Source organism: Acomys minous (genome assembly GCF_964271855.1).
Source record: "Acomys minous genome assembly, chromosome: 9".
Taxonomy (NCBI): Eukaryota; Metazoa; Chordata; class Mammalia; order Rodentia; family Muridae; genus Acomys; species Acomys minous.
In genome coordinates this window covers 67,670,992-67,698,022 of record NC_140490.1, presented here as the reverse complement: position 1 = coordinate 67,698,022, position 27,031 = coordinate 67,670,992, and the positions used below count along the sequence as shown (strand labels likewise).

Below are 27,031 nucleotides of genomic sequence, written 5' to 3'. Positions count from 1 at the left end.
CCCAGCCCCTCATGTCCTCTTGATTCATGTATGGTTTTTATGTATTATGTACGTATTAGTTTTATTTCTTAGATATGTTGAGCCACCATGGCACGGGTCTATATTCTCTTTAGCTAAACACTCTTAAGTTCTTTTTAAACATTTTAAAGCCTTATGTTAGTGATAATTGTAAGTTACTGTGACTTAGAATATAACTTAGTGTTAGTGAGATGGCTCAGTGGGTAAGGTGCTTGTCTCCAAGGCGGACAGTGTAAGTTCTACGCCTGGTGGTGTTTGCAGAGGGCCAGCTCCCACTGTTACCATCTGGCCCTCACAGGCCTGCCATGGCCCCGCACCCCCAGAACCTTTATTCTTTCCTGTTAGACACTGTAAGTTGGGTGATATTAAGGAGCATATCCTAATCCTCTTCTTTGTTTTGATCCCCCAGAACTCAAATCGTCTATCAAAAATATTTGGCGGGGTTAAACTTCGAAGTCACAGCAGTGTGTTATGCGTTAAGTGCTGTTCACCTTGTCCTAAAAGCTGAGCGAAGGGCTTTACAGTGAAGGGCCTCGCGGGCACAGTTTCATTCAGTCCTCACAGGTTAGGTATCTTATCTTGTCCGGCAGGATCACAAAGTGGGTGTCAAAGCTGTGGCTCAAGTTCAAGGGTAATTCCAGAAGTCTCTGTCAGGCCAGCCCACCTGCCATGAAGGTGACTGCTTTAAAGAAAGGCTCAGAGAGCAATCCACGATCCTCCCTCCCGGAAGACTGTCAAAAGGACAGCTGTGCGGAGAGCGGCGCCGAGAGCTGTGCCGTCCTCACCCTGTCTCTGCTGCTTCTCCCCCAGGTATCAAGCACCGGAGCACGGAGCACAACTCCAGCCTGATGGTGTCGGAGTCTGAATTTGAAAGCGACCAGGACACACTGTTCAGCCGGGAGAGGATGGAGAGAGGGGTCTTCAAGGGTTCTGCGAACGGCTCTGCCAGAAACGGGGCTTCCTTCAGTTACTTCTCCAAGGACAGATAACGGGCTGCTGCGGAGGCACCTGGGAGCCTGGTGCTCAGTACCAGGCAGTGAGAGTTAAAACACAAAGCTGACCTCTGCTTGGCACAGTGCATCATCAACCCTCCGGGGGGAGGGCCTTGCTCTGTGCTCTATGTATTGACTAGAAGACCCAGGTTCTTGGAATTTTCAACACACACACACACAAAATACTGCTTATTCAACTGATGCTCAGTAATAGAGAAAGGGGAGCATAAAGCTTCTGCAGAGTGAACTGGAACGTTCTGTGTCTCTGTGGTGGACACTTCATTATAGTTATTGCCCAGAGTGAAATCAGGCTAACACCTGTTTCTATATATATAGCCCCTCAGGAAAGATAAGTTCAGGAGGATTGATGTCCATAGAAGCCGTGACTGCCTTTAAGAACTTTCCAGAAGCGGCTTCTCGGAGGACCTGCAGGGTGAGCTCACAGTTCATCTAAGAGGCAGAGATCATCTGTGTGCGGTGTCCTGCGCTGACCATGATGTCCATGATGCCGTCAGCTGCTGCCTAGGCCGGAAGTCCAGCAGACGAGGAAGAGTCAGAGTGTAAGGACAGGAGAGGGCTAAAGACTTGCAGGCTAAATGTTGACATTTGCCTTTACCATTCTTTTCACTCTCTCTCTAAGAAAAAGAAACCAGAGTGGGGCTTCTTTTAGCCCCGGTAGACATTAAAACTTCTTCACTTAACTTGTACTGTAGCACGGCCACGGAAAAGGGGAGGACTCGGTGACCACAGACATATTCCAAAACTCTGAAATATGTTCTTACTGAGGGGAGTATGGTCACCATGCTCTGAGCTCCTACAAAGACTTTCCATAGAAATAACTGGACAGAACATTCACTATTTATGCTTAAAAATATAGTTAAGGGACTGGAGAAAGGGTTATATATAAGACCACTCCCTGCTCTTGCAGAGGACTGTGGTTCAGTTCCCAGCACGCATGTGATGGCTTAAAACTGTCCATAACTCTACTTTCAGGGGCTCCGAAGCAGCAAGAATGTACAGAGTTTATACATGTAGGCAAAATACTCATGCATATAAACAAATCTTAATAAGTACTTAAAATTTAGAGAACTAAATCTTATTTTAGTTGTTAATACAAAATGGAATTAAATCATGTCCTCCCACAAAGTGGCACCCCAGAGCAATGGCTTGGAGTTAATTGCAGCCTCAGATGTTGATTGACTTGTGGTAGTTTCCCAGCTGCCCATGGCCCCAAGGCTGGTGGCCTTGGCAATGCCCTTGACATTCAAAGAGTAGAATAGCCCAGCACTGTTGTCCTAACACTTGGGAAAGGAAAACAGGGAGCAGAAATTCAATACTAGCCTTGGCTATACAGCAAGGTTGAAGGCAGCCTGGGCTACATGAAATCCTTTGTTAAAGAATGAAAGAAAAATTCAGGGAATTAGAACTACAACATAAATTTTAGTTAGTGTTTGTTTCTGAAATTTTCTGTTTCTGAGCTAGAGGTAACAGAAAGCTTAAAGCACCCCCCACCCCCCACCCAGAGAGAGAGAGAGAGAGAGAGAGAAAGAAAAAGAAAAAAAGAAAGAAACCATGAGTAAGAGGGTCCAGCCTATTATTCTTTATTGGGGGAATGTTCAAATTAAAATGTGAACACATGGACTTTTATTTTAAAGGTAATTTGTTTGTGCCTATATATCCTCGTTCAATATTATCTATAATGTTAGAGGAAAAGTGGTTCTTAAATACACTAGTATTTAGCTTCATAAACAGAATCTTTCCTATCTACAGAGCAAGGTGATACTCTTTTTGTAGGTAACTGAACATTTCTGGCATTAAGAATAGGAGCTCAGGTTAAAACTGTAGAGCATAACAGTGAGGCCTGTGGACACTGCGTTATGTTCATATTGTTGACCTGTACAGTTAACCTTGAAGAAAAATGTTCCTATGTTGTAGACACCACTGAAGGTCTACGGAACCTAGGCAATTTTTCCAGGGTCACCATCTGTGAGGGATCTGGGAATCCGAGTGCCGAGACCTATTTTCCAATGCATGAAGAAATCCAGCCTTAAAGGTTGAAGGGCACATCCTGGCGAACCTTCTAGACCCCTAAACGTTCTGTTGCTAGGACGAAGAGGAGATCTTTGGGTGTGTCTGCAAGCAAAAGACAAAGTGGGAGATCATGGACCTAGTGTCGTCCCATGGAGCACATTCTGAGCCACCCCTCCCTCTAGGTTTGCAATGTGTTTGCCAGTTCCATCCCTGGTGTCTCAGCCCCGTCTCTCAGATCTATCCATCAAAAAAGAACCTTGAATATATAGTGAATCAGAAATAAACAGCACAATGGTGATGCAAAAATGGATTCTATCTTGTGACCCACTTGTTTCCTGGGGACCAAACAGGGGGTAGGCTAGCCACCCAGCATTCATTCTTGTGCAGTTTACCCAAAGACTCTGAGAGTGTTGATAAACAGAAGCAAGCATCCAGAGTAGAGTTTCTCAGCCTTCCTAACGCTGCGACCTTTTAATCCAGTTCCTCATGTTGTGGTGACCCCCAACCATAAAATTACTTCATTGCTTCCTCATAACTGTAATTTTGCTACTGTTATGAATTATAATACAAATATCTGATATGTCACTCCATGGGAGTCGCAGGTTGAGGAAGTCTGCTGTAAAGTATGGGAGAGAGCATTGGTAGAGGGCCCAGAGGCTGAGTGCACAGCCTAGTTACCGCTTTAGACCAAGATTCAAACGCCAGCATCCGCAACTGATCATGTTTAAAATACCTTAAGACATGCAGCGAGGAGTAGCTGTCACTTGTGATTCTTTGCAGACCTGTCTCAAGCAAACAAACGTCCAGTGAAGAAAGAAAATGGTGGCATAGCTTAGCAGGTAGACGCCTGCTGCCAAGCCTGAAAGCCCGAGTTTGATCTGCAGGACCCACACAGGAGAAGGGGAGACCCGATGCCCAAGATTATCCTCTGGCCTCAAGCAACATATTTGCCAGTGCATGCACATGTTCACCCACGCATGTGCAAGTGTACGTGTGTGCAGCGGACACACACACACACACAATTTTTTTAAAAAATGGATTCAGAGTCTTGATGTTCTTTTCTTCTTTTTTTCTTCAAGACAGGGTTTCTCTGTGTAGCCTTGGCTGTCCTGGGCTCACTTTGTAGACCATGCTGGCCTCGAACTCACAGGGATCCACTTGCGCCTGCCTCCTGAGTGCTGGGATTAAAGGTGTCACCACACCCGGCCAATTGTTATCCTTTTCAATGTATTATTTTCCATACTTCGTGACAAGGTGTTGATCTCATGCAGTAATATTAAATACATATGCTGATCTAAAGAAAATCTGCATTTTTCTCTAGTGTTTACTTTGAAGGAGAAATATATTTCCTCTCTCTTTACAGCGCTCTTCCTTCCAAGTGCTGGGATTAAAAGCCTGTACCACCATGCACAGCATTTATCACAAATAAAACCAATTTAGGACAGGATATATAGCTCAGTGTGTGTTCACCTAGCATGCATAAAACCCTAAATTTAGCTCACAGTATTGGGGCGGGGGGAGTAAATTTTAGAAGTATTTTAATCTGCTTAGAATAAACTGCACATACAAAGTATAAATTGATATTTGATATGTGGCTATACCCTGGAGCAGTCTCTGTAACCAAGCTAATGGGGACATCACCACAAAGATTTTGTGCCACCCTTTATAGGGCCATCTTCCATTAAACCTCGCTACCGGATGTTCTTGAATTTCCTAGTTTTGTAGAATTATGCTGTAATATAATCATTTTTGGACCTCCTCCACCAAGAAGTTGTCTCCAAGGTATTTATATCAGTCTATTAGCAATTTTGTTGGAGTAAATTGTGGAGGTCTCATTCCAAGACTCGGACTGCTACTCGTTAGCTTTATGAATTAAAAGTCTCCTTGATCATTACCTTGTTGCAAGAGTTCTGTATTTTACCATTTTCTAAAAGTAAATGAAGCAAAAATGTATCACCTCAGCAACAATGACCTTCGGCCACTGTTTGGATCTAAAATATTCCTGAAAGGCCAGTATATGGAGAGGCTTGATCCTCATACCCTTCCAACTGCTGGAAGGCCCTGGAAGCCTTGAGCAGTGGGGCTCGGTGGAAGGAAGTGACATCACTGCGTGCGTGCCTTCCTCTCTCTGTTTCTCCACGGTTTTTTCCTCTGCCCAGCGCGGTTGATGCTCAGTCTGACCCCGTCCCAGAGCCCCAGAGCGAGAGGCTCACAGCCATGAACTAGACCGGTGAGTCACAATAGATTTCCCTTGTAAATTCATCACCTCAGGTATTGTGGCCAATGACAGAAAGCTGATCAACATTTTTCTTTATGAAAATGAAAATAATTTAAAACGTTTCACAAAGATATAACTATGTATGTTCCCCGCCCCCACCCCACCCCCCCCACCCTTCTTATTTCTTCTCTAGGTCGGTTTCCTCCCTTGCCCCAGAACAAACTCTGTTTTTTCTTAGAGGGAGAGGCTTCCAGCTTTCCCATGGCAGAAGTGACTCCCCGGGGAGCAGAAGTCCGTGGACCACCCAACATATGGAAATTGCCCCTGGTACGGACATGGCAGGGTCTGGCTGCGTCTCCGGTTCCTTGGGATTTGGCTTGGCTTCCGTCCTTTGGGCGATTGTCACTCCTCGTCAACTGAATCTTCTTGAATTCATCGGCAAGCCAGGGGTTGGAGGAGGCCCTCTGAGCAGCCTGGAGGTCCTTTGTCGTGGAGCCCTGGGAAGGAAGCCCCACTAGGTATCCACACAGCTGGGGGAGTGGGTGTCTGTGCGTCTCCCAGCCGCCACTCAGGGCTGGTTCCCTGCACGCTCCGGATACTCTCACTCTGTGTCCTAGGGCTGCAGGCCGGATATTGAGGTAGTACACGAAGCCCACAGCCAGCCTTTCCTGTCTTGATGACTTGTGACGCATTACTACCCTCCTGCCTCCATGTCCAGCCGGGACCTGAGTGCAACTCTTGAGCCGTGAGGCCTGGGAGCTCGCCCTTGTCCTGGTCTCTGCTCAACACTGGTCAAGGCTCTGCCTGGAGTTTCCGTTGCTGTTGCTTATTAAACGGACTCACTGGGCGTTGGGGATGGGGAGGGGTAGCTCATGTCAACGGTCCAAGTCCCAACTTGGGGGAAGACAGTTGCCTGCGCACAGGAACCCTGTGGCCAAAATTCATACGTTGGACTCCTAACCCCCAAATTCTAGGATGTATGAAGAGATGAGCCTGGTAAAAGTGGCTAATCCTAATCAGTTTTACAGGTATTTTAAAGTAGTCTCCACAGATGGTTTCCAGGGGCACAGGAGCCCAAAGGGGAAACACCGAGAGGGGAGGGCCATCTGTGGGCCCAGGAGGCGGGGTCATATGGGACCTTTCCAGAGCTGACTAGAGTTTTGCCTTCACGGATACAAGCACCCACAAATTCAATGGATTAACGCAGTGTCTTAGGAGCAAGTCTACTGTAAAGGCCAGTTTGGTGAGGTCTTCTGCCTGCTGCTATCCCCTACACTGCCTAGTGATTCTGACTGCAAGGCTGTTCGTTGCCCAGTGCCTTGGTCTTATACCAGAGCAATGACCCAAAGCAATGCCACGGACCCAGGCTGTAGTGTGTGTTATTAGCAACAGAAATTGCACTCAGACAAGTATTACAATTCATACTCGAGGATCATATCTGGATACCAGGGACTCGGAAAATGCCCTTTTCATACTTCTCTGTAAAATAAAAGACCGGGGAAAGTGGTTAACAGTGGAATTTGTAGAAGACAGACTGGAAACAGCTGGAGCGTACCCTGAGGCAGCTGCACATCCCAGACCAGCAAACCCACAGTTTCCGAGCACTTGTTATTGCTGAAGTGCAAGTGAGAACAAACATCCCAGCTCCTGGCACATGGTACTCACGGATGTGGGCCTCGTTGGTGAGAAAGTACCATTTTACATCCACATTGCTCTAACATTTTCCAGTTAAAACTCAAATGATGAACACCTGTAATCCCAGCACTTGGGAAGCAGAGGCAGGCGGATCGATGTGAGTTCGAGGCCAGCCTGGTCTACAAAGTTGAGTCCAGGACAGCCAAGACTACACAGAGAAACCCTGTCTCGAAAAACAAAACAAAAAAAGTCCCTCAACAATGACCTTGTGTAGAAAAGGCAAAAACAACACAGCCACTCACTTTAACCCAGAAATAAGAAATCTTGTTAGTCCAACATTTATTAATGAGATTCAGCTTGACCAGACAATGTCAAGACACTAGAAAAATGAGTCAACATATACATGTTTACAGAACAAAATAAGTATTTCTCACCAACTTTCAAAGTATGGCACGAAATCACAGTATTAAGTACTATTCAAGTAAAATCCTGATTTTCAAATAGCTGCACCCGGGTAGTTTAAACACTGGGGTCTAGCCTTCAGAGAGGAAAACCCAAGGGACCCAACTTGAAGGTCATAACACCACAGAACAGGCTTGTTTGCATTGTGCGTCTGATCTTTATTTTCACAAGCACTTGCTATGGGGTCAAGTTTAAAGGCCCCTCAGATGGAAAAGACACGGATGAGCTCTGGCACTTCCGGGGAGCCCCACTACCAGGGGGAAAGTGCTTTTCAAGGAGACAGGATTATTATCAGGCTATTGTCATTTGAGTTAATTTCTTCCAAGAGCTCCTGGTAACAAATGCCCAGAAGATGCCCCCTTTTCCCAGAAGGTGTCTGGTAGAATGAAACAATGCCTATGAACATGGGAGGCCAACGTCTCCCTCTCGATATAGACGAGGGGCTGCAACCGTTCCCCCGCCCCAGCTTTGCAGTAAATCCTTTAGGCTCTAGTGGCTCAGCACATGTACTCAAGCACAGGGCACTGTGTTCGTTCACAGACACTGGGAGTTCATGAAATAACTATTATAACCCACCCCAACCATTTGAATATAAAATAAACAGTCAAAAAACAGGTGGCAGGTCAGGTTTGGCTCACAGGTAGTTAGTTCATCAATCCTTACATGTCTGTATACACATCTTCAAAAATTCTATCATATATCTTATGGAACAAAGTTCATCTAAAAAACACGTCTTAGCTGGGCATGGTAGCATACATAATTCCAGCGCAGGAATTTGGGGCAGGAGAGTTCCAAGGTGACCCTGGACTACACGAGACCCAAACTCAAAAACCCCTAAAAATAAATGGCTTTTGGATGATTTGGTACCAATATGCCTATAGTCATAGCTATTGGGAAAGAAAGGCAGGGGGGGTCCATTTGAGCCCAGGAATTTTAAGGCCAAAAGGAGATCCTGTTTTTTAAAAAATATTAAAAACCAAACTCACTGTCTTCACATAACCCAAAACCATTTTCTAAAGATGTCCTTTCGTGTTCATTTCTTTTCAGTTATAATTAATCCCTCGGTCTCCAGCAGACCAAATATATCCATTCCCACTGACAGCCAGCCCCATCGTTTTAATTACAAAACTGGTTACAATTGTAATTGAATATTTAGGCCCCTGATAGACCCAGGGGGTCAAATATGCACACACAAGAAGTACAAGTTTTCCACACAGTCCAGGAACACCCCCTGGCTGACACTCTTCAAAGTGTACTTATAACTATTTCATTTCTCAGTATGTGTGTTTTCTGCAGAATAACAGCGGAGCATTTTATTACTTGAAAAAAAGATGGGCACAAATCTTGAGAAATTAGAAATACTTATAGCTGCAAGGTGAAACAAAACAAAAAGTAACCCAACCCTGCTCCCTGCAATTTAAAAAGCAGCCTGGAAACAAGGAGAAACAGCCCCTCCTTCCACATATTACATATGGCTTAGAAGGAAGTCTTAGGAAACCAAAGCCTTTGTCCCCAGCCCCAAACAGGTTCACCACCAAGCTAACAGATGCCGAGGCAGGGGTGTGCACCCCCATCCTCATCCAGCTGTCTCATCACCCCAGCATTTCCTTCCCTGCATCCCGGGCCCAAGTCGGGCAGTGCCATGTAGGCTGGGGACCCACGGCCCACACAGTGACTCTCTGCTTTGTGAGGGGTCAGAGGGCATGTGCACACTGACACTGTACCTTGTCCTGAGGCAGTGGGGTTGGGCCGGGGTCCCAGGACTGGTGGGGACCCACAGCCGTAGCTATATGGCATCCATTGGTCCCTAGTTAGATAAGGGAAGGGGTAGGATCTACACGTAAGGTGATGAGGAACGGGCTGGATTTTTAAAAATTCTTGTCTGACAACCTACTTGTTCATTTTAAGAAATGGGTGGCATGTTGCTACTGATCTGGGCAGTTTTCTTTCTTAAAGAAGTGAAGAACCTTATAAGCCTCCGTAACACACATACTTGACCTCTAGATACTCGTCAATGCCGTACTTGGACCCTTCTCTCCCAAGGCCAGACTGTTTCACCCCACCAAAGGGACACTCCACTGAAGAGATGAGCCCTTCGTTCACGCCAACCATGCCCACCTCCAGCTGCTCCGCCACTCTCCAGATCTGCGCCGGGTCCTGAGAGTAAAAATAACCTAGCAGAGGAACAAAAGGACATACACAGAATGAGAAAGTGTCCTTCAAGTCACTCGCGCCTGCCCCTGAGGATGCCGGGTCACGTGGGCCCCCGGGGCTCTCCTGCTTGCAGGGAAGGGCCCCCCATGTTATTTGATCCATATTTTCACCCCAAGGACCTCAGGCATCATGCTGGGCCTCTGTTTCACTCTTGCTGGGGTTCTCCCCTCTCCCGTTGGGTCTTTGTAACCAAGAGCTTCTGCGCCTGTTTCCTGCTCTTGAGTCCATCCGTCCTTTAGCTACCTGGACGGCACGTTTGTTCAAGCCTTGCAGTCAGCCCTAGTTGTCTATAAAGGAAGGCCACAGCTCTCCGTGGGCAATCCATGCTTCCCCAAAGCTGGCATTTTCGGCTTACTCCTGACCGCAGTTGACAGCCACGGTCTCCGGAACTCATCCACGCAGCTTGGGCTCATCTCACTCTTTACCATGCTGCCATCTGCACTCGCCTGGGCCTCTCTTTCCAGCCTTCTTTGTTCTCTGCACAGTCACCCTCTTACTTAGGACCTAAGGCAAGGCATGCCTTCCTCCACGTCACACCACAGAAGGAGGGGAGAAATAAGCGTCGATCTTGAGCTTGCAGAAAAGCCTTGGGCCACACGTTGCTCCAGCATTGTGGCAACTGAGTGTGTGACATCACATACTCAACTCCAGAGCACAATTGCCTTCTTGTTATAAACAGTTTGCATTATACCCTCAAGGGAGTCTTGAGACAGCCACAGCTGTACCTTTTGCTTGTTTGTTGTTTTAGTTTTCAAGACAGGCTTTCTTTGTGTAGCCTTGGCTGTTCGAGAGCCCTCTTTCATAGATGAGGTTGGTCTTGAACTCAGAGATCCATCTGCTTCTGCCTTCCCAGCATTAAAGACAAGTGCCTCCACCTCCCAGCTTTGCTACAGATGTACCTTATATGTGTCTCTACACTTGATTTTAGCCGAAAGGCTGAGCTGTTGTATGCTATATTTCTGCATTCCGCAGTAAATTCTGCATTTACACCCAGGGCTGTTATGTACATTTTCTCAGTATTACCTCTAAACTGCATGAACAGGAGCCAAGCACATGTGGGAAAAAAAGCATTGAGCATTATGCCTCTGGGGAACTGCATGTGACTCCCTCTCTGCCTAGAACAATCTGCACCCCCTCACCCTCCCCTACTCTGTCCCCTCACCCCTTCCCTCCCATGCTGTCTCCCACCCTCAGCTTTAGATGGAAGGCTCTATTTGCGTGCCATGGCTCACAGGAGAAAGAAACATGCTGGCACAAAGCCACACTGGCCATTTGTAAAGCAACAAAGCATACACAATGTTTAAAGTTTGCATCTCAAAAACTCAGCGGATTGCTAGGTGTGATGGTGCTTGACTTTAATTCCAACTTCAAGACAGAGGCAGGTAGATCTCTCTGAATTCAAGGCCAGTTTGGTTTACATACAAAGTTTCAGGCAACCCAGGGTTACATAGAAAGACTGTAATTTCAGCATTTGGGAGGCAGAGGCGGGCAGAACGCTGTGAGTTTGAGGCCAGCCTGGTCTACAAAGTGAGTCCAGGACAGACAACACAGAGAAACTCTATCTCAAAAAAAAAAAAAAAAAAAAAACCAAACAAACCAAAACAACAACAAAAAAAACCCAAAAAAACCCAAAACAACAAAAAACAAAACAACAAAAGAAAAGAAAACAAAAACTGAAGAGTAATGCTTAAAAGTCAGAGCATGGGGCTAGAGAGATGGCTCAGAAGTTAAGAGCACTGGCTGCTTTTCCAGAGGTCCTGAGTTCAATTCCCAGCAACCACATGGTGGCTCACAACCATCCATCTATAATGAGATCTGGTGCCTTCTTCTGGCATGGAGGCACACATGTTGACATAACACTGTGTACATAATAAATAAACACATCTAAATCAACAAACAAGTAAGCAAATAGAAGTCAGAGCCTGGAATTTACTTGAGGTAATGACGATGCTGGCCGTCAGACAGACACGTACCTGCTAACCCCACATCAGCTGCATTTGCGATGGCAACGGCCTCTTCCTCTTTATCAAACCTGCCAGAGTTAAAGTAGGTCATAAGCAACATCTGTAAGTTGGAGAATAAAGACAACCAGCTTCATGGTCCCCTGAATCATTTCCTAAACAAGGACAAGAAGGAGATCAGAGCTGTAAAGTGATCCAAGGGGAGAGCACAGCACTGGAGCACAGAGGCAGACATGGCAGCTCACACGGCATGTTAGTGAGGAGCCCCACCTTTTATAAGAGAAAGGGAAAAGCAGACCAATGTGGCACAGACACTGTCAAGCAAAATCCTTTACGAAAAGGATGCCTGGGTGCTGGAGTGTCGGTGCACTGGTTAAGAGCATTTGTTGCTCTTGAGGAGGGTCAGAGTTCAGTTCCCGGGCACCCACACGGTGGCTCACACAACTGTTCACTTCAATGCCAGCTGATCTGACACCATCTTCTGAGCCCTTCCAGGCCCTGGATCCAAATAGATAAAAGAATAATTTTCAGAGCACTGACCTAAAAATTATCCAGGAAAACAATTGTTTACTTGCTAAGATGGGATAAAAGATCACACAAGGTCAAAGTTCATTTCCTACAGACTGCTGGGACAGAACCTTTGAGGGTATTAGGAAATTACCCTTAGGAATTAGGGGGGGGGGGGAGTAAGTTTAGAGGCAGCGAGAAACTAGATAAGGAAGCTTGATGAATTTTGTGCTTGAAATTTGGTGTAGCGTGTGCTTATAGGGAGGCTAACGCACGAAGATTGACGGTCCAAGGTCAGCCTGGGTTACAGAAGGAGGCCCTGTCTCAAACAAATACCCACCCAAACCCCAAACAACAATAGCAACACCCTTACCCCAACAAAGACAAAACACAAACACTCAAACTGGGGCCTGGTTCTAGGGAGATGCTGAGTTCTACTCCCAACACCCATATCAAAACCCAGTTGTGGTGGCCTGTGCTTGTGATCCCAGGTCTGGGGAGAGAGACACACAAGGGTCCCTGGCATTGCTAAGCTACCCAGCCTACTCTAACCGGAGAGCCTCAGCTTGCAATGAGAGGCCCTGTCTCAAAATCTAAGGTAGACAGCTTTCAAGAAGCAATGCTTGGGGCTGACCCACTTGGGCATCCAAACATAAAGACCCCCAAAATCAAACCCAAAATATCATAAACCCAGTGCTGCTGTTCAACTGACGCATGCAGCTCCGACTGCTGAAGCTCGGCCTCCCACACAGCCCCTGAACCAGCACAGAAACCACTCTCAGACTAGCTTTTCCCTTCCGGCTCCTTCCTCCCACTACCTGACAGACGTACTTGACAACCGGCGCCAGGGGTCCAAAGGTCTCCTCAGTGATGCACAGCATGTCCGTGGTGACATTGCTGAGCAGGGTGGGCTCAAAGAAATTCCCTCCACGTTGGTGTCGCTTCCCACCTGTCACAACGGTGGCCCCTTTGGCGACTGCGTCACTCACATGCTTCTCTACCTGTGAGATTAGGGGGAGGAGGGAGGACTCGATGAGGACGGCTTCCAAACTGCACAATCTCTTAAAAGGTTTCCTTATAAAATAGGCCAACAAGGTGGCTTAGCATGCAAGCCTCACAGTCAAGATTCAACTCTTGGGAGCCACATGGTGAGAGAGAGAGAGAGAGAACCAGCTCTGGAAAGACCATTGTTTCTCTGAGCTTTGCCTTTACTGCACTCTGGGATAGTTGCACTTTCTTGCATTCACTTGTCCACTTCTATCTGGGTTGAAAGGATGTTTGGCTACTTCCCAAATACAGAGGCGCTGCTTGCCCATGGCAGCAGATGTTCTGTCTCAGAAATGTGTCATCCCTTAGCTGATCCCACTATTGAGTAAACGTCATACAGGATTTTGATGCAAACCCAGATGGTCCAGCGTGCTGCATGCCTAGCATGTGTGTGTGTGTGTATATATATATACATATATATATATATATATATATAGTGTGTGTGTATAGATTCTATATGATACAGCCTACTGCTCCAAGGGCAATGATGAATAAATCAACTCAAGGTCAAATCAAACTTAGGAGAAAGCCACACAATCGAAAGGCACTATAGGGAATCTGCAGAGATGGCTCAGTGGCTAAGCGCACTCACTGCTCTTGCAGAAGACACGAGGTTGGTTCCTGGCACACATGTTGATCAGCTTACAACTGTCTGTAACTTTATCACAAGCAGTAAGAGGTCTTAGCCTCTGAGTCACCACCCCTTTGGCCTCACCACTTTCTGACTCTTAAAAAGGATGTTTTTTTTTTTCAAACAGTAGAATAAAACATGCAACATATGTGATGTGAAAGCAGAGTGGGGACTACTTGGGGAAGAGAGGAGCTAGCGAGCAGGGAGCTGGGAGGGAGACAGAGAGCAGGTAAGAGCAAAGTAAGGTGAAATGTCTGTGTGCAGATGCCAAGATGAAACCTTCAATTTTAATGAAATCTTAAATTAAAACAAGTTTAAACCATAGCTGGTGAGGTAGGTCAGTAGGTGCGTTTGCTGCCAATCCTGAGAACCCGAGTCTGTCCCTGCCACCCACATGGTGGGAGAGAGAAGAACTCTAGCATGTTGCCCTCTGGTCTCTGTACTGGTGCTGTGACACACGTGTGCCCTCCTCTCCAATACTCACACTCAGACACACTACATAAATAAACGTAAGAAAAGTGAGGCTAAAGGCAGACAAACACCAGTGTAACAGAGAAATCACCACTGGGTACACAGAAAACGTAGGGATGCAGAAGACCTAGCCAGCCCAGTCCAGCTCGGTCCAGTTCGGTCCAGCCCAGTCTCAGGTTCTCAGGTAGAGCTGGGAAGTGATGTCCAGACACCACCATCCAATCACACACATTGGTAGGAATTCACTTTTTTTTTAATACCTTTTTGCCTTTTCCCATTATTTCTAAAACAGCCTCACTGGAGACCTTATGAAACTAAGCCACTGAAACTGAAATCACGAATTTTCCTTAATGCAGACGATGAAACCAACTCACCTTTTCTACCGCTTTCTCGTTAATTAACGGCCCTTGAGTTGTGCCCTCCTCGAACCCGTTACCTACACGCAGGCTGTTGTGCATTGCTTCTGCAAACTTCTTTACAAAGGAATCGTGGATACCCCGTTGGACCAAGAATCTGTTTGAGCAGACACAAGTCTAGGCGGAAGACGAAACAAACCCACAGTTAAGTTTTTCAGAAGCGGCTGAGCCGAGACACATAAGACAACGCTTCCCAAGAGGGTCCGGGTGAGTCCAGGCTTCTGTGTTCTTCCCAGGTGGGTTTGGCCCCAGGGATAAGGGCACCGAGTAAACACACTGCTCCCGCTATTCCCACCGCTGCCACACATCTGGAGCTAAACACATAAGCAAGAATAAGCAGCTGAGGAACAAAACCCAAATAACTAGAAAACCAGCCATCCGACATGCTTATAAAGCAAGTGGGGTTGAAGCGCAAAGGCTGTGCTGTTCCCGAGGAGCAGGGATGAGCTGTAGCAGCCTCAGAGAGCAGAGGCGGGAAGGAATGAGGCCAAATGACAGCTCGTACACTCCAGCTCAGCTCCAGTGTGATGTCAAAAATGGATACAAGGGCCTTTTGTTTGGGAGGGGGGAGGCAGGGGGAGGCCGGAGAGATAGCTCAGCAGTTATTACTGCTCTTGGAGAGGTCCTAAGTTTGGCTTCTCCAGCACTCTTGTTGGCCAGTTCACCACTGCCTGTAACTCCAGGTCTAGGGGATCTACCGCCCTCTTCTGGACACACATGGATACACAGTTATGCATCTAGTGAGTTTTGGTTTTTTTTTTGAAAGGACTGGAAATAGAGTTTTGCGGGTAGGTTGCTTGCCTGGCATACAGAGGCCATGGGTTCTATTCTCAGCACTGCACCCTCCTGCCCCGCCCCCACCCCCACAAACGCCAATCAAACAACAAGCATAAAATTAGGAGGGGGTCTGGAAAGATGGCTCAGAGGTTAAGAGTATTTGCATAGAACCCAGGTTCAGTTCCTGGCACTCACAATGGAAGTTCACAACAGTTCCAGGGGCTCAGATGTCCTCTCTGCCTCTGAGGGTGCTGGACACACACATTGTGCACATTCATGCATGCAGGAAAACATTCACACTCATAAAACAAAAAAAATAATTTTTTGAAAGCTCATAAACTTGTAGCTTTAGAGTTTTTTGTATATTTGTGAATAAAAAATTAAAACATTTTAAAAAAGACCATCTTCCATGTCATGGTAAATTATTGAGACCCTTACTTGTTTTCTATCCAGTTAAACTTCACATTTTAAAATGACAAAATATAACCATATAGCAGGAAATGTAGTTATTGATAAGTTTTTCTTGCTGCTTTTCTAGTAGAAATAAGTATATGTATAATTGCATCCTAAACGGTGTTATTGGCTTAACAGAGTTCAGATCCATAGTTTTGTAGTAGAACTCTGCTGACATTTTGTGTTAGCTTAAAGAAACATTTGTAATTCTGTAACAAACAAACAACAACAACAAATTACTTAGGTTATATGAAAAGGGAAAATTAATTACCAAAGTCAACACAAAGAAGAAAAGTCATACAAAATAGTTCGCATCACCACCGCCCTTCTCCCGTGTCACCTTTTGATGTCCCTGTCTCAGGGAAGCCTTTAAGAAGCTCATTGGGCTGGACACGCACACAAGCCTTCTAACTCCAGGAGGGATGAGCCCCCATCCCCCCAGACTGTGCTAAGCATCAAGCTCAGTGCTTGCTGGGCTACAAGGGCAGCGCCTGTTTTTAAAAAATAAAGACAATGATTTTCTGCTTGTTGATTGTATTTTTAAGGCTGACTTGTCTTAAGTAGCTAGGTTCCTGGCAGTGGCTTGGGCAACAGCTGGGGAAAAAGGAAATAGGACCCTTTGCTCATAGCACCAGGTCTTTGAAGATGGCTTGAGTCACTCAGTCTCTCTGCTTTCTGTTCCTAGTTTCTATCAGAAGTCATAAAGGTGCTGTCAGATCTGACATTTGGATTTCTAGGCAAACACAAGCTCATTCAGTGCCTTGGAACAACTGCATACAGCTAGGGCACAGTGCTCATGCTGGTCTGTGTACGCTGTCTTTGTGTCAGCTTTTGGGTTTTCCCAATGTTTACCTGCTTCTTCTCTATACAACAGGGGACCTCAGGCCTTAGCTGTTAAATGTTGTTTCCTAACTGAGGAGGTGACTGCACTGGTTCAGTAAGGACCAGGGAGGAAAAACCATGAAAGGATGATTCAAGATGTAGGGGAAAGAAGTGAAGAAGAATCACTTGATTGGAAGACACAGGAGCTGGGGAGATGGCTCAGTGGGTGAAAGAGATACTATGTAACATCCCGACTTCGGTTCAAATCCTTCCCACCCACATAGCAAAGCCAGGCGTGGCTGCTCCTGCTCATAGCCCCAGCACTGGTGGGAATAGGCGCATAAGAGGATCACTGGGGCTCGCAAGTCCATCTAGGTGCAGAATCATTGAAACAGGCTGTCTCAAGGGCAGAGCATGGTGCAGCAGGACCCCAGGCGCCCTCCTCTGGTTGCTGCGCATGATCAATAGGGGTCACTTTGCTACTTTGTCAGTTCTTCTCCCCCCCCCCTTCCTTTATCCTTGCCCAGTTTCACCCCCTAAGGCTACATAGGAGACAAGGATAGAGGGGAGAGAGGAATTAGGAAAATCCCTGAATTTAATTTCTTTCCTTCTGTTTCTTCTTTGACCACAGCTACTAGCAAACCGAAACCAACCTCCCTAAACCACCACCAAGCCCACCTATTGGAGAGCTAGTATTTATACACCCTCAGAAAAGGTCCCAGAATTCCAAATGGCCAAATGTCACACGAACGCAGAAACTCTGCAGCTGGCAAACCCACGCCTCTGCTAGAGCATGAACCGAATCATTGTCAGCTGTAGTGGATGTACACATGTTTTTGTTTTGATCCCAAGCGTGGGATGGGGAACTGATGACTTGTGAAAGAGCAGGTGATATTTATCCAGTCGGAGATGAACCACCTTGTGCCGGGGGTTGGTTTTTGCCAGCTAAAACACATCTTAGTACAGACTCTGAGAGGAGGAACCCAAAACAGGAGGCAGGGCTCTTTCGGTCTTGGGTATTGTTTGGCTGTTCATCACTCCTAGAGAGATCCGCTCCAGAGAACACTTTGGAACTCCGGGTTCCGGCTGCTGTTCCAGGTTCCAGCAGCAACTTTGGCTGAATTGCTGGTTTGCTGAAATCCTGCTGAGTATGCCAGGGGAATCGCTCCCAGGAACTGAATCCAAAAAGGTCTACTTCTCCTGTTCCCATTAACCTCTTTTCTCTCCTATCTAGGGTAGGTGGGTTGGAAGGGAGGTGTAAGCATTAAAGAACCTCAAAGTAGGTTTGGAAAAGGTTGAAGCCTACAGTTAGCTGCTGTGGACAGTCCAAAGTAGCCCCACACCCCTACACCTGGGATTAAAATGAAAACACACTCTTATAATATTTCTGTAGGTTTTTTGTATGTTTGTTTGTTTTTGTTTTTTGTTTTGCTTTTTGGTTTTTTGAGACAGGGTTTCTGTGTAGCCTTGGCTGTTCTGGACTGATTTGTAGACCAGGCTGGCCTCAAACTTACAGAGATCCACCTGCCTCTGTTTCCTCAAGTGCTGGGATTACTGGTGTGCGCCACTACACCCAGCTATATTTCTCTGTTTTTAAAGAGACGAAAATTCCAAAATTGTCACTACAGGTCATGGACCTACACACATGTGAATTCACATACATAGCCTATACATATACACATAAATTAAGACATCTACAGCTCTGGAAACTCGTTGAAGCAACAGACTAACTCTTACTTTTCTTTGGACTTTGCACACCTAACTAGAGCCTAAGAGAAAGTACTCAGTAGATGTTTGTTCACAGGATGAATGAATAAGTAAGCAAAGAAACTAGGGAGAGAAGCAAGACCGTGGTGGTGCTACTGTCTTTGCACAACCACATACACCTACCCTTATCCCAGCACTAAAACATCCTGCGCGACTCACCTGCCCAGTATTCCTAAACTTAGATGCCATTGCCCCGGCGACAGCCTGGTCCACGTTGGCACTGTCAAAGACAATGAATGGGGCAAGGCCGCCCAGCTCCATGGAGACACGCTTCACGGAATTTGCTGCGTGGTGTAGCAGGACCTGCGGGGCGCAGCAGGGGAACACTGTGAACATCAGCATCAACACCCAGGGTGCTACTGTTCGCACAGAAAGTCCCTTCCTCTGATGGCTCCGATGTCCAAAGACTGGTCACCAGCTGGTCACTCACTGAGAAGTGGTTACAGCTGAGTGGGCCACTCGTTAGCGGGTGGATCTAGCTCAGGATGGAGGACATGGGAGGATGTATCTGGTCCTGGACCCTTTCTCTCCACAATGCCTCCGGCCATGTTGCTCGTGCCTTGTTACATGGTAAAAACAACGAAGCCGAGCGACCGTGGACTGAGACCTCCTAAATAGGAGCCGAAATAGCCTCCGATCGTCCCTCCTCTTTATTTTTCTCAAGAATTTTTGTAACTAACATATAAGGCTTCTAAATCTGTTTCACAAAATTATCCAATAATGCCGAGTGGTGGTGGCTCATGCCTTTAACTCCAGCATTCTAAAGGCAGAGGCAGGTGGATCTCTGTGAGTTTGAGGCCAGCATAATCTACAAAGAAAGTTCCAGGACAGCCAGGGCTACATGGAAAAACCCTGTCTCACAAAAACAAAAACAAAACCAACCAAACAAAAAAACTCAACTCCCCCAAGGTACCCAATAATGGAAAATTTAAGGCGCATATAAGATCATCTTGATTTAGATATCATTTAATATATATTAGTTTTTTGATAATTCCACACATGCATACAATGTATTCTGGAGAATAGAGATTCTTATTTCATTAGATTCGATTTTTTAAAAAACCCACTAGGAAGGGAGAAGGAAACTAAAAGCAATCATTTGGAGAAGGGGAAGAGGGACCCAAGGACGTTGTGAGCTGGGGCAATGCCACAGGTAGACAATGCCAACGCTGCCTTGAGTTTTGAGCCATAATACCAACTCAAAAATTACATGACAGGCCAGGTGTGGTGGTACATTCCTTTAGCCCCAACACTTGGGAGGCAGAGACAGACGGATCACTGTGAGTTCAAGGTCAGCCTGGTCTACATAGCAAGAATCTGGACAGCTGGGCTATGTAGACCCTGTCTCCAATAAAACAAAACCAAACCTGTGAAATTGTAATTATATACTCTATAAATAGAAAGCATTAGGATACCACCTGCTTGACTCTGACGTCACATACCTTTCCTGTGGCTGTTGAACCAGTAAAGGAAATTTTGGCCACCAGTGGATCCGTACACAGTGATTCTCCCACCTCCTTGGCCTTGGTTCTAGAGCAGGGAACGACATTATAGACACCTGGAGGGATTCCCGCCTGGTTCGCAAGCTTTAAAGAGAAATAGCAGGCACACTGTAACAAGGACTGGACTGAAAAATGAACAGAATCAGAAGTAAACATGTTTAATGCAGAACACAATGCAAAATACAAGCTTGCCTTGGACCAGAATGAAAACACACTGAGGAGACCCAGAGACAGTGGTGCTGGTCTATAACCCCAGCTCCTGTAAGGTAGAGGCAGGAAGATGACAAGCTCAGAGTCCTCTTCACTTACAGAGTGAGTTCAAGGCCAGCCTGGCCTATTGGAGACTGCAAGCTCCGAAATATATGTTACAAGATGGATAGACAGCTCAGTGGTTATAAGCACAAACAGCTCTTTCAGAGAACGTGAGTTCAGTCCTCTTGCCACTGTCCAGCTCCACGGTACCCAGCTTCCTTTTCCACACATGAATGCATGCACATATGTGCGCACACACACACAAACGCACACACAAATAAATGTAATAAAAATTGTAAAAATATATTAATATCAACACCAATAAAAAACCTTATTTCAGTTCCATATATATGTGTGACTGTGTGTATATATATACCCCACACATGAATAAATGTAATAAACATTTTAAAAATATATTAATATCAGCACCCATGAAAACCAATGTATGCGCCGGGCGGTGGTGGCGCACGCCTTTAATCCCAGCACTTGGGAGGCAGAGGCAGGCGGATCGCTGTGAGTTCGAGGCCAGCCTGGTCTACAAAGTGAGTCCAGGACTGCCAAGGCTACACAGAGAAACCTTGTCTCAAAAAACAAAACAAAACAAAACAAAAAACAAAACAAAACAAAAAAAAGAAAACCAATGTATGTGTACATATTTTTGTGACTCTGTGTGTATATGTATATAAACACATACAAATAAATGTAATAAATTTTTTTAATATATTAATATCAGCACCCATAAAAACCTATTTAAGTGACATATATATGTGTACATATATGTATTACTGTGTGTGTATATGTGCTAAAGATTAAACTCATGGCCTCATTCTGCTAAGCACACCCACTATGGTTGAGCTACACTATCCCCTAAATAAACGTGCATGTATAACAGTGTCACTCTTAAGTTTCAACAATCCAGGGTCTTAGGTAAGAGCTTTGGCGCCACCTTCTGTTCGGTCCGCCAACAGAGCTGAGTTTTCCAAGCCTCTCTGAGACAATCTCAAGCGTTTTTTGACTGACTGTAGCCTCCAGGGAGGAGTGTGGGAAGGATGTTTAGAAAGAAGCCACAATGCTGCTCACTAGTACCTTGTGGGGCGGAGCTGAAGAAAGGGAATCCTAGACAGGAGGAACTCGGCGGAGGCGAGGGCCTGAGGAGGACTAAGGGGCCACCTGACCTGGGAATCCGGCCTGTCCATGCCGGGGCTCCGGGTCTGTCCTGAGTTTGTTGTGTGTCTGACTTTCAGAGTTTCTCTTTGTAGGCCTCATTGGCCTCAGACTGGTGGTCATCCTCCTGCCTCAGTGTCTCCAGTGTTGGGATTGCTGGTAATTTGTGGCTGTGGAGAAAAGTTGTCCCCTGGTCTTCTCACAAATAATGTCCTGATATTTGGGATTGCTACCTCATTGATGATTTGATTTGTTTGAATTTTTGATTAACATACAATGATATTTGCTTCATATTTATTGTTTTTAAAATATATTTTATTAATTTATTCATATTACATCTCAATTGTTATCCCATCCCTTGTATCCTCCCATTCCATATTTATTGTTTTTAATGAGATTAGTGAGATTAAAAACCTTACTAACTCCAGTAACCTCAACATTGGAGAGGCTGAGCCAGGAGGATGACCATCAGTTTGAGGCCCTAGGAGAGGTTCAACAGAACAGAGAAGACACAGCCCAACTGGGGGTTGGGGCCCACAGACTGAACAAGAGGAGAAGAAGGAAGCTGAGGACTGCCAGCATTCCCTTTCTGTCGCCTCCTGACGCAGCAGACACAATTGGACCAGCCCTCTCATGACCCTGCTGACATGGCTTCTTGGCCATGGTGGATTGCATCCCTCAGAGCCACTTGCTTCTCTCCACACTTTTGTCTGGCATTTGGTGGCAGCAGTGAGAAAATGGCTCAGACACCCCCAAAGGGCACTGACGAACCAAGTGTTTCCTCTTTTGCTTCCTGGCTTGGTGAGGCCAAGAATTCTGGGGGCACTGCTTGGCAAAGTTCCAGTGCCCCAAAAACCAGGTGTCCTTAAGGCCTGTCTGACAAAGTTCCAGTGCCTGGATGCCCTGCATTGATCCTTTACTGCAGCAATTCCTGTTAGAGGCTTCTCTCCAAAGGCTAGGATTGAAAATTAGTAAAAGCTGATACTAACAAAAACTAATAAAGTCATTGGTGATTCCCTGGGAAAATACAGCTATGCAAAAAATTTAGTCTTTTATAAAACTTATTCAGATTCATTGTTAGATTATTAGTAAATGAGTTTGGTAAATGATTTAGATGATTTTAGAAGAATTAATAAAGAAGAAAATTTTAGGGAAACTTTGAAAGCTGACAAACTATAACTAAAATCACTAGGTCTTTATGCTCAGCTTCGGGAACAAAGAACTAGTATAGAAAGAAAAGAGATCCTGACCATGCCATCATCAATAGACCTTGGTGCCTACCTAGATGCAAAAGAAAAGAGTTTTAAAATTCTAATGTTCCTTCACAGGATTATAATAAAGACAGAAATTGCATTGAAGTAAAAATTCACAATGAGGTTAAAGGAAGACATTGGAAACAGTCCTAAAGCCCCGATAGTCTTCTATTTCTTTTTTAAAATATATTTTATTAATTTATTCATATTGCATCACAATTGTTATCCCATCCCTTGTATCCTCTCATTCCTCCCTCCCTCCCATTTTCCCCTTACTCCCCTCCTCTATGACTGTGACTGAGGGGGATTACCTCCCCCTGTATATGCTCATAGGGTATCAAGTCTCTTCTTGGTAGCCTGCTGTAGTCTTTTATTTCTTACAAAGCTACAGTAAAGATAAAAATTGTATTGATATAGAAGTTCAAGACAAAGTCACAGAGACAGGCATGTTGGCTCAGTGAACTGCCTGCTTTTCTGAGTAAACTTGACAGGTCAGGACTTTCCTGATGTTATAGAAAGACAAAAGGACAAGCTGTTTCCAAGTAAAAAGGCTACATAATAGTTTTAAATTATAGCTTTATTTTAATTATAAAATGGGAAAAGAAAGGATTAACTAAGGGTCAAGAAGACAAGTTTAGGGTACCAGGTGGAGGGATTGATCTTTGATCTATTAACTATATGCCAACTTAAAACAAAATCAAGTAGAGTCGCTTTGTTTAATACCTTTTGTGACCGCAAGGCTTTAAGATACCAATCATAAGGAAGAAAGTTTTAAGTTAAAAGAAAGCTGATTTAATCCTAAAGTTAATTTTTAGTTCTCACGAAATTTGCTGATTGCTTGCTTTGTTCCTCCTTGTCGCTATATACTTATGTAACCAAAAAGATCTCAAGCTGTGTCATCAATGATTAAAGTTTTTAAGGAAATGATTTTGTGTATAAATAAAGCTTAAAGTAGACTCAGATTGTCAGAGTAGGTAAAGCCACTAAGGCTTCCTTTCTGTCCTGTCTCTCATCAAAAGAATTGAATGGTGTCCCATGTCTGATTCTCTCTTCCCTTGTCACTCTTAGATACATTCTTCTTCGGGGCCTGTCCCTCATCTGGAGCTGAGGTGGACAGTTTGCTTTGCCACGTTGCTCTTACCATGGTGTGTACTGCTTTACCAAAGGCATAAGGGAGGAGGGATCATGGCCTGGAACTTCCAAAACGGATGAATGAAACAGACCTTTTTCTCTTCCTAGGCTATCATCTCAGGTGCTTTGTTATAGTGACAGAAAGCTGGCTGACACAAAGTTTCAAGAACAGAATACCCAGAGAGGCATAAAATAAGAACTAGTGGTGTCCAAACCTCAGCTCCTTATAGAACTAAGTCCGGACAAGGAGGGAAAAGAAGAGGGTACAGCAAGCATCTATTGGTTGTAACCCTGGACATTGCAAACCTGGAACTATTTTGTTACTATTATTACTAATTGTTTGTACGGTCCTAGGAATTGAACCTAGGGCCTCATGCATACTAAGCAAGAACTCTACCACTGAGCTATATTGCAAGCTCTCGTTTTTTAAATTTTATTTTGAGAGACAGCCACTCCTAGTTGTTGCTTTCACTGTTGTGACCAAATCTTAGCAAAAAGCAGTTTGAGGAAGGTAGGTTTATTGTGGCTAGATTTTAAGCTGGGATGTACTCTGTCATGGCAGGGAGGCAAAGATGGAAGAGTGTGAGTAACACTGTATCCACAGAAACAGAGCAGCAGACAGGAAGTGGGGCCATTTTAGACAACCTTGAGGACACACCCACATGACACATTTCCTCCAGGGAGGCCCTACTTCCTAAAGACCTCACAACCACTAGGCTTGGTGGCACATGCATTTAATCCCAGCACGAGAGGCAGAAGCAGGGGTATCTCTGTGACTTCGAGGCCAGCCTGGTCTACAAAGCCAGTCCAGGACAGCCAAGGCTACACACACTACACAGAGAAACCCTGTTTCAAAAAACAAAACAAAGCAAGACTTCACATCCATCTAAAGTAACTCTAACAGTTTGGGACTATACATTCAAATACATGAGCCTGTGGGGGAGTCATTTCATTCAAATAACCACAGTGGCAAGCTCCAAGTTGCCCAGGCAGGCCTTGAACTTTGGAATCTCCTGCCTCAGCCTCCTGAATAGCTTGGATACAGGCTGGTGACATTTAGTTCTTATGTGAATTCTTTGGCTGGATGTAGAATCCCAGTGAGTACAAAAGTTAATTGACAAAAGCATAAATGTTATAGTAAATTTGTATGAGTACAGTACACAGCACAAGACAGTAAAGTCTGAAAAAGTGACCGCAGCCTGGTCCTGGTGTGCACTTTAGACAAAGAGCAATGCATGTGTGAAGGAACGACAGGCCGTGTGGGTCTTGGCATGGGACGGTGTGTTCTATGAGCGTTACAGAGAGGCAAACGGGGACTGGAGGGACCACAAAGGCTAATGCAGTCATTTCTTTTTCCTTTCTTTTTCTTTTAAAATTAAACACCATTCATTTAATCAATACTCTACCACTATTTGGAATACAAGGTTTATAATCTTATAGAAGATTAGCCTTTTCTAATGATACTATAGACTTTTTATTTCAGAAAAATTTGCTTTGTTAAATGTTTTCACCAACTCTCTGCCTCAGATCTAGAGGTGCCTCATATTTGTGAATTGTATCTCCTTTGTCTTCCCTAATATCTTCCATTACAATGTCATGTGCTCTAAATAAATATAAGACAATTTCACCCACACCCTTGACTTTCAGTGATAATTTTTAAAATTGGATATATTTTGTGTGTGTGTGTGTGTGTGTGTGTGTGTATCACTGAGTGATCATTCTTGTTTCCTGCAGTCTCGTGCTCTAGTCTCTGGTGACCCATGATTTTCCCAGTGTGTGAAGTGCTCCCTCCAAAAACTACATTTCTGGCTTCTTACATGTAGGAAGAGTTAGGCTGAATGGCCCTTTGTGAAGTTACATTTCCTGTACCTCAAAATAACCTTTATGCCAATGGGGTCCCTTTGAGGTGCATGTCCATCACTTAACTGACAGTGCAGGAGGCTGACTACATGTTAGATCTCTTCATTATAAAGACACAAAGAGTGATGGCAAGGGGCTCCATGGGCAAAGTGCTTGCTGTACAAGCCTGGAGACGACATAGAGGCAAAAGGAGAGGACGGACTCCACAGAGTTGTCTGTTGACCTCCACGTGAGTGCCACAGTGCATGTGTTCATCCCCATCATGTACGTATACACAACAACAATAAATAATTAATATTTTAAAAATACACGAAGAAAGCAGGGCGTGGTGGCACAGGCCTTTAATCCCAGCACTGGAGAGGCAGAGGCAGGCGGATTTCTGTGAGTTGGAGGCCAGCTTGGCCTACAAAGTTAGTCCAGGACAGCCAAGGCTACACTGAGAAACCCTGTCTCGAAAAACCAAAGTGTATGTGTGTGGGGTGGGGGGCGAACAACCAACAAAACAGACCAAGAAGAAAAAGCCTGTTCGATACCCGAGTTGAGGGTGAAGTTGAAGGGATATTAAGGGTGACAGGGGCCAGAGTGGCTCAAACAGAAGACCAAGGGGCTCTGAAGTGAAGACAAGCCAGAGGGTGCTGGAGTATGGGAGGCTACTGCAGTAAATCTGCATTTTACTCTGAGTAGACACATGAAGCCATCTGAGAGCTTTAAGCAGAAGAGTAAAAAGGTGTGTCTGAATACAGACTGAGGCAGCATCCGGGGTAGTGCATAAGAAAGCTCAGGCTGGAGAGCCGGCTCAGTGGTCCAAAGCAGAGGCTGCTTTTCCTGGGGGACTTGAATTAGGTTTTTAATACCCACATCACATGGCTCATGACCATTGGCAACTCCAGCTCCAGGGGAGCCAACACTTTCTTCTGGCCTTTGCAGGCATTGCACAAATGTGGCATATACTCATACAGAACTCAAACATACATATAATGAAAATAAATCTTTTTTAAAAAGTAAAAGAAAGCTCCTAAATGTAAGAAACACCCACATTTTTAATGTAATGAAAAGTGATGATGGATCAATATCACTTTTAGGGTATCAAAACTGTGACCAATGGGTGGGTATCTGAAAATCTCCCCTCCTTTTCTTTTTTCTTTTTCCTATTAAAGAGTACAGCATGTGATATAAAATAGCCACCAGTGGACTAAGACAGATGCTTGGTACACAGCAGGGATAGGCAGAGAAGGAAATTCCAAAAGTGCTTCTTCCTGACCTTGAGAAGCATCCACCTTGACACTTGGTTAGTTCTGCACATAGAGAAACTCACCTGAGCCAGGGCCAGGGCAGAATAGGGTGTGTCTTCAGCAGGTTTCACCACCACGGTGCAGCCAGCTGCCAGGGCGGCCCCCACTTTCCGGGTGATCATGGCACTTGGAAAATTCCACTGGAAAAACAGAGG

General features: G+C 45.2%; 2 protein-coding genes and 1 long non-coding RNA gene across 5 annotated transcripts in view; 2 read left to right on the top strand and 1 right to left on the bottom strand.

Annotated features, from left to right (window-relative positions):
• The window catches only part of KIAA0319, a 56,938-nt gene extending 54,358 nt beyond the window's left edge, over window positions 1–2,580 (top strand). For all 3 annotated transcript variants that reach the window (XM_084794033.1, XM_084794032.1, XM_084794034.1), the window contains one exon: window positions 829–2,580. In XM_084794033.1, the coding sequence (XP_084650159.1) occupies window positions 829–1,007 (179 nt within the window). In that variant the 3' untranslated portion in view covers window positions 1,008–2,580. The remainder of the gene's footprint in view (window positions 1–828) is intronic.
• Window positions 2,581–5,157: 2,577 nt separating this feature from the next.
• On the top strand, window positions 5,158–8,309 carry LOC311604318. Its single transcript, XR_014781451.1, has 2 exons — window positions 5,158–5,271; window positions 5,498–8,309. It is a non-coding gene; the product is annotated as an uncharacterized lncRNA (long non-coding RNA).
• Window positions 7,217–27,031, bottom strand: part of ALDH5A1 (aldehyde dehydrogenase 5 family member A1) — a 35,016-nt gene continuing 15,201 nt past the window's right edge. Inside the window, exons 4-10 of the mRNA XM_084794058.1 lie at window positions 26,900–27,016; window positions 19,865–20,008; window positions 18,582–18,725; window positions 14,562–14,720; window positions 12,870–13,039; window positions 11,544–11,602; window positions 7,217–9,530 (exon numbers count right to left, since the gene is read on the bottom strand). Coding sequence (XP_084650184.1) covers window positions 9,325–9,530; window positions 11,544–11,602; window positions 12,870–13,039; window positions 14,562–14,720; window positions 18,582–18,725; window positions 19,865–20,008; window positions 26,900–27,016 — 999 coding nt within the window. The 3' untranslated portion in view covers window positions 7,217–9,324. The remainder of the gene's footprint in view (window positions 9,531–11,543; window positions 11,603–12,869; window positions 13,040–14,561; window positions 14,721–18,581; window positions 18,726–19,864; window positions 20,009–26,899; window positions 27,017–27,031) is intronic.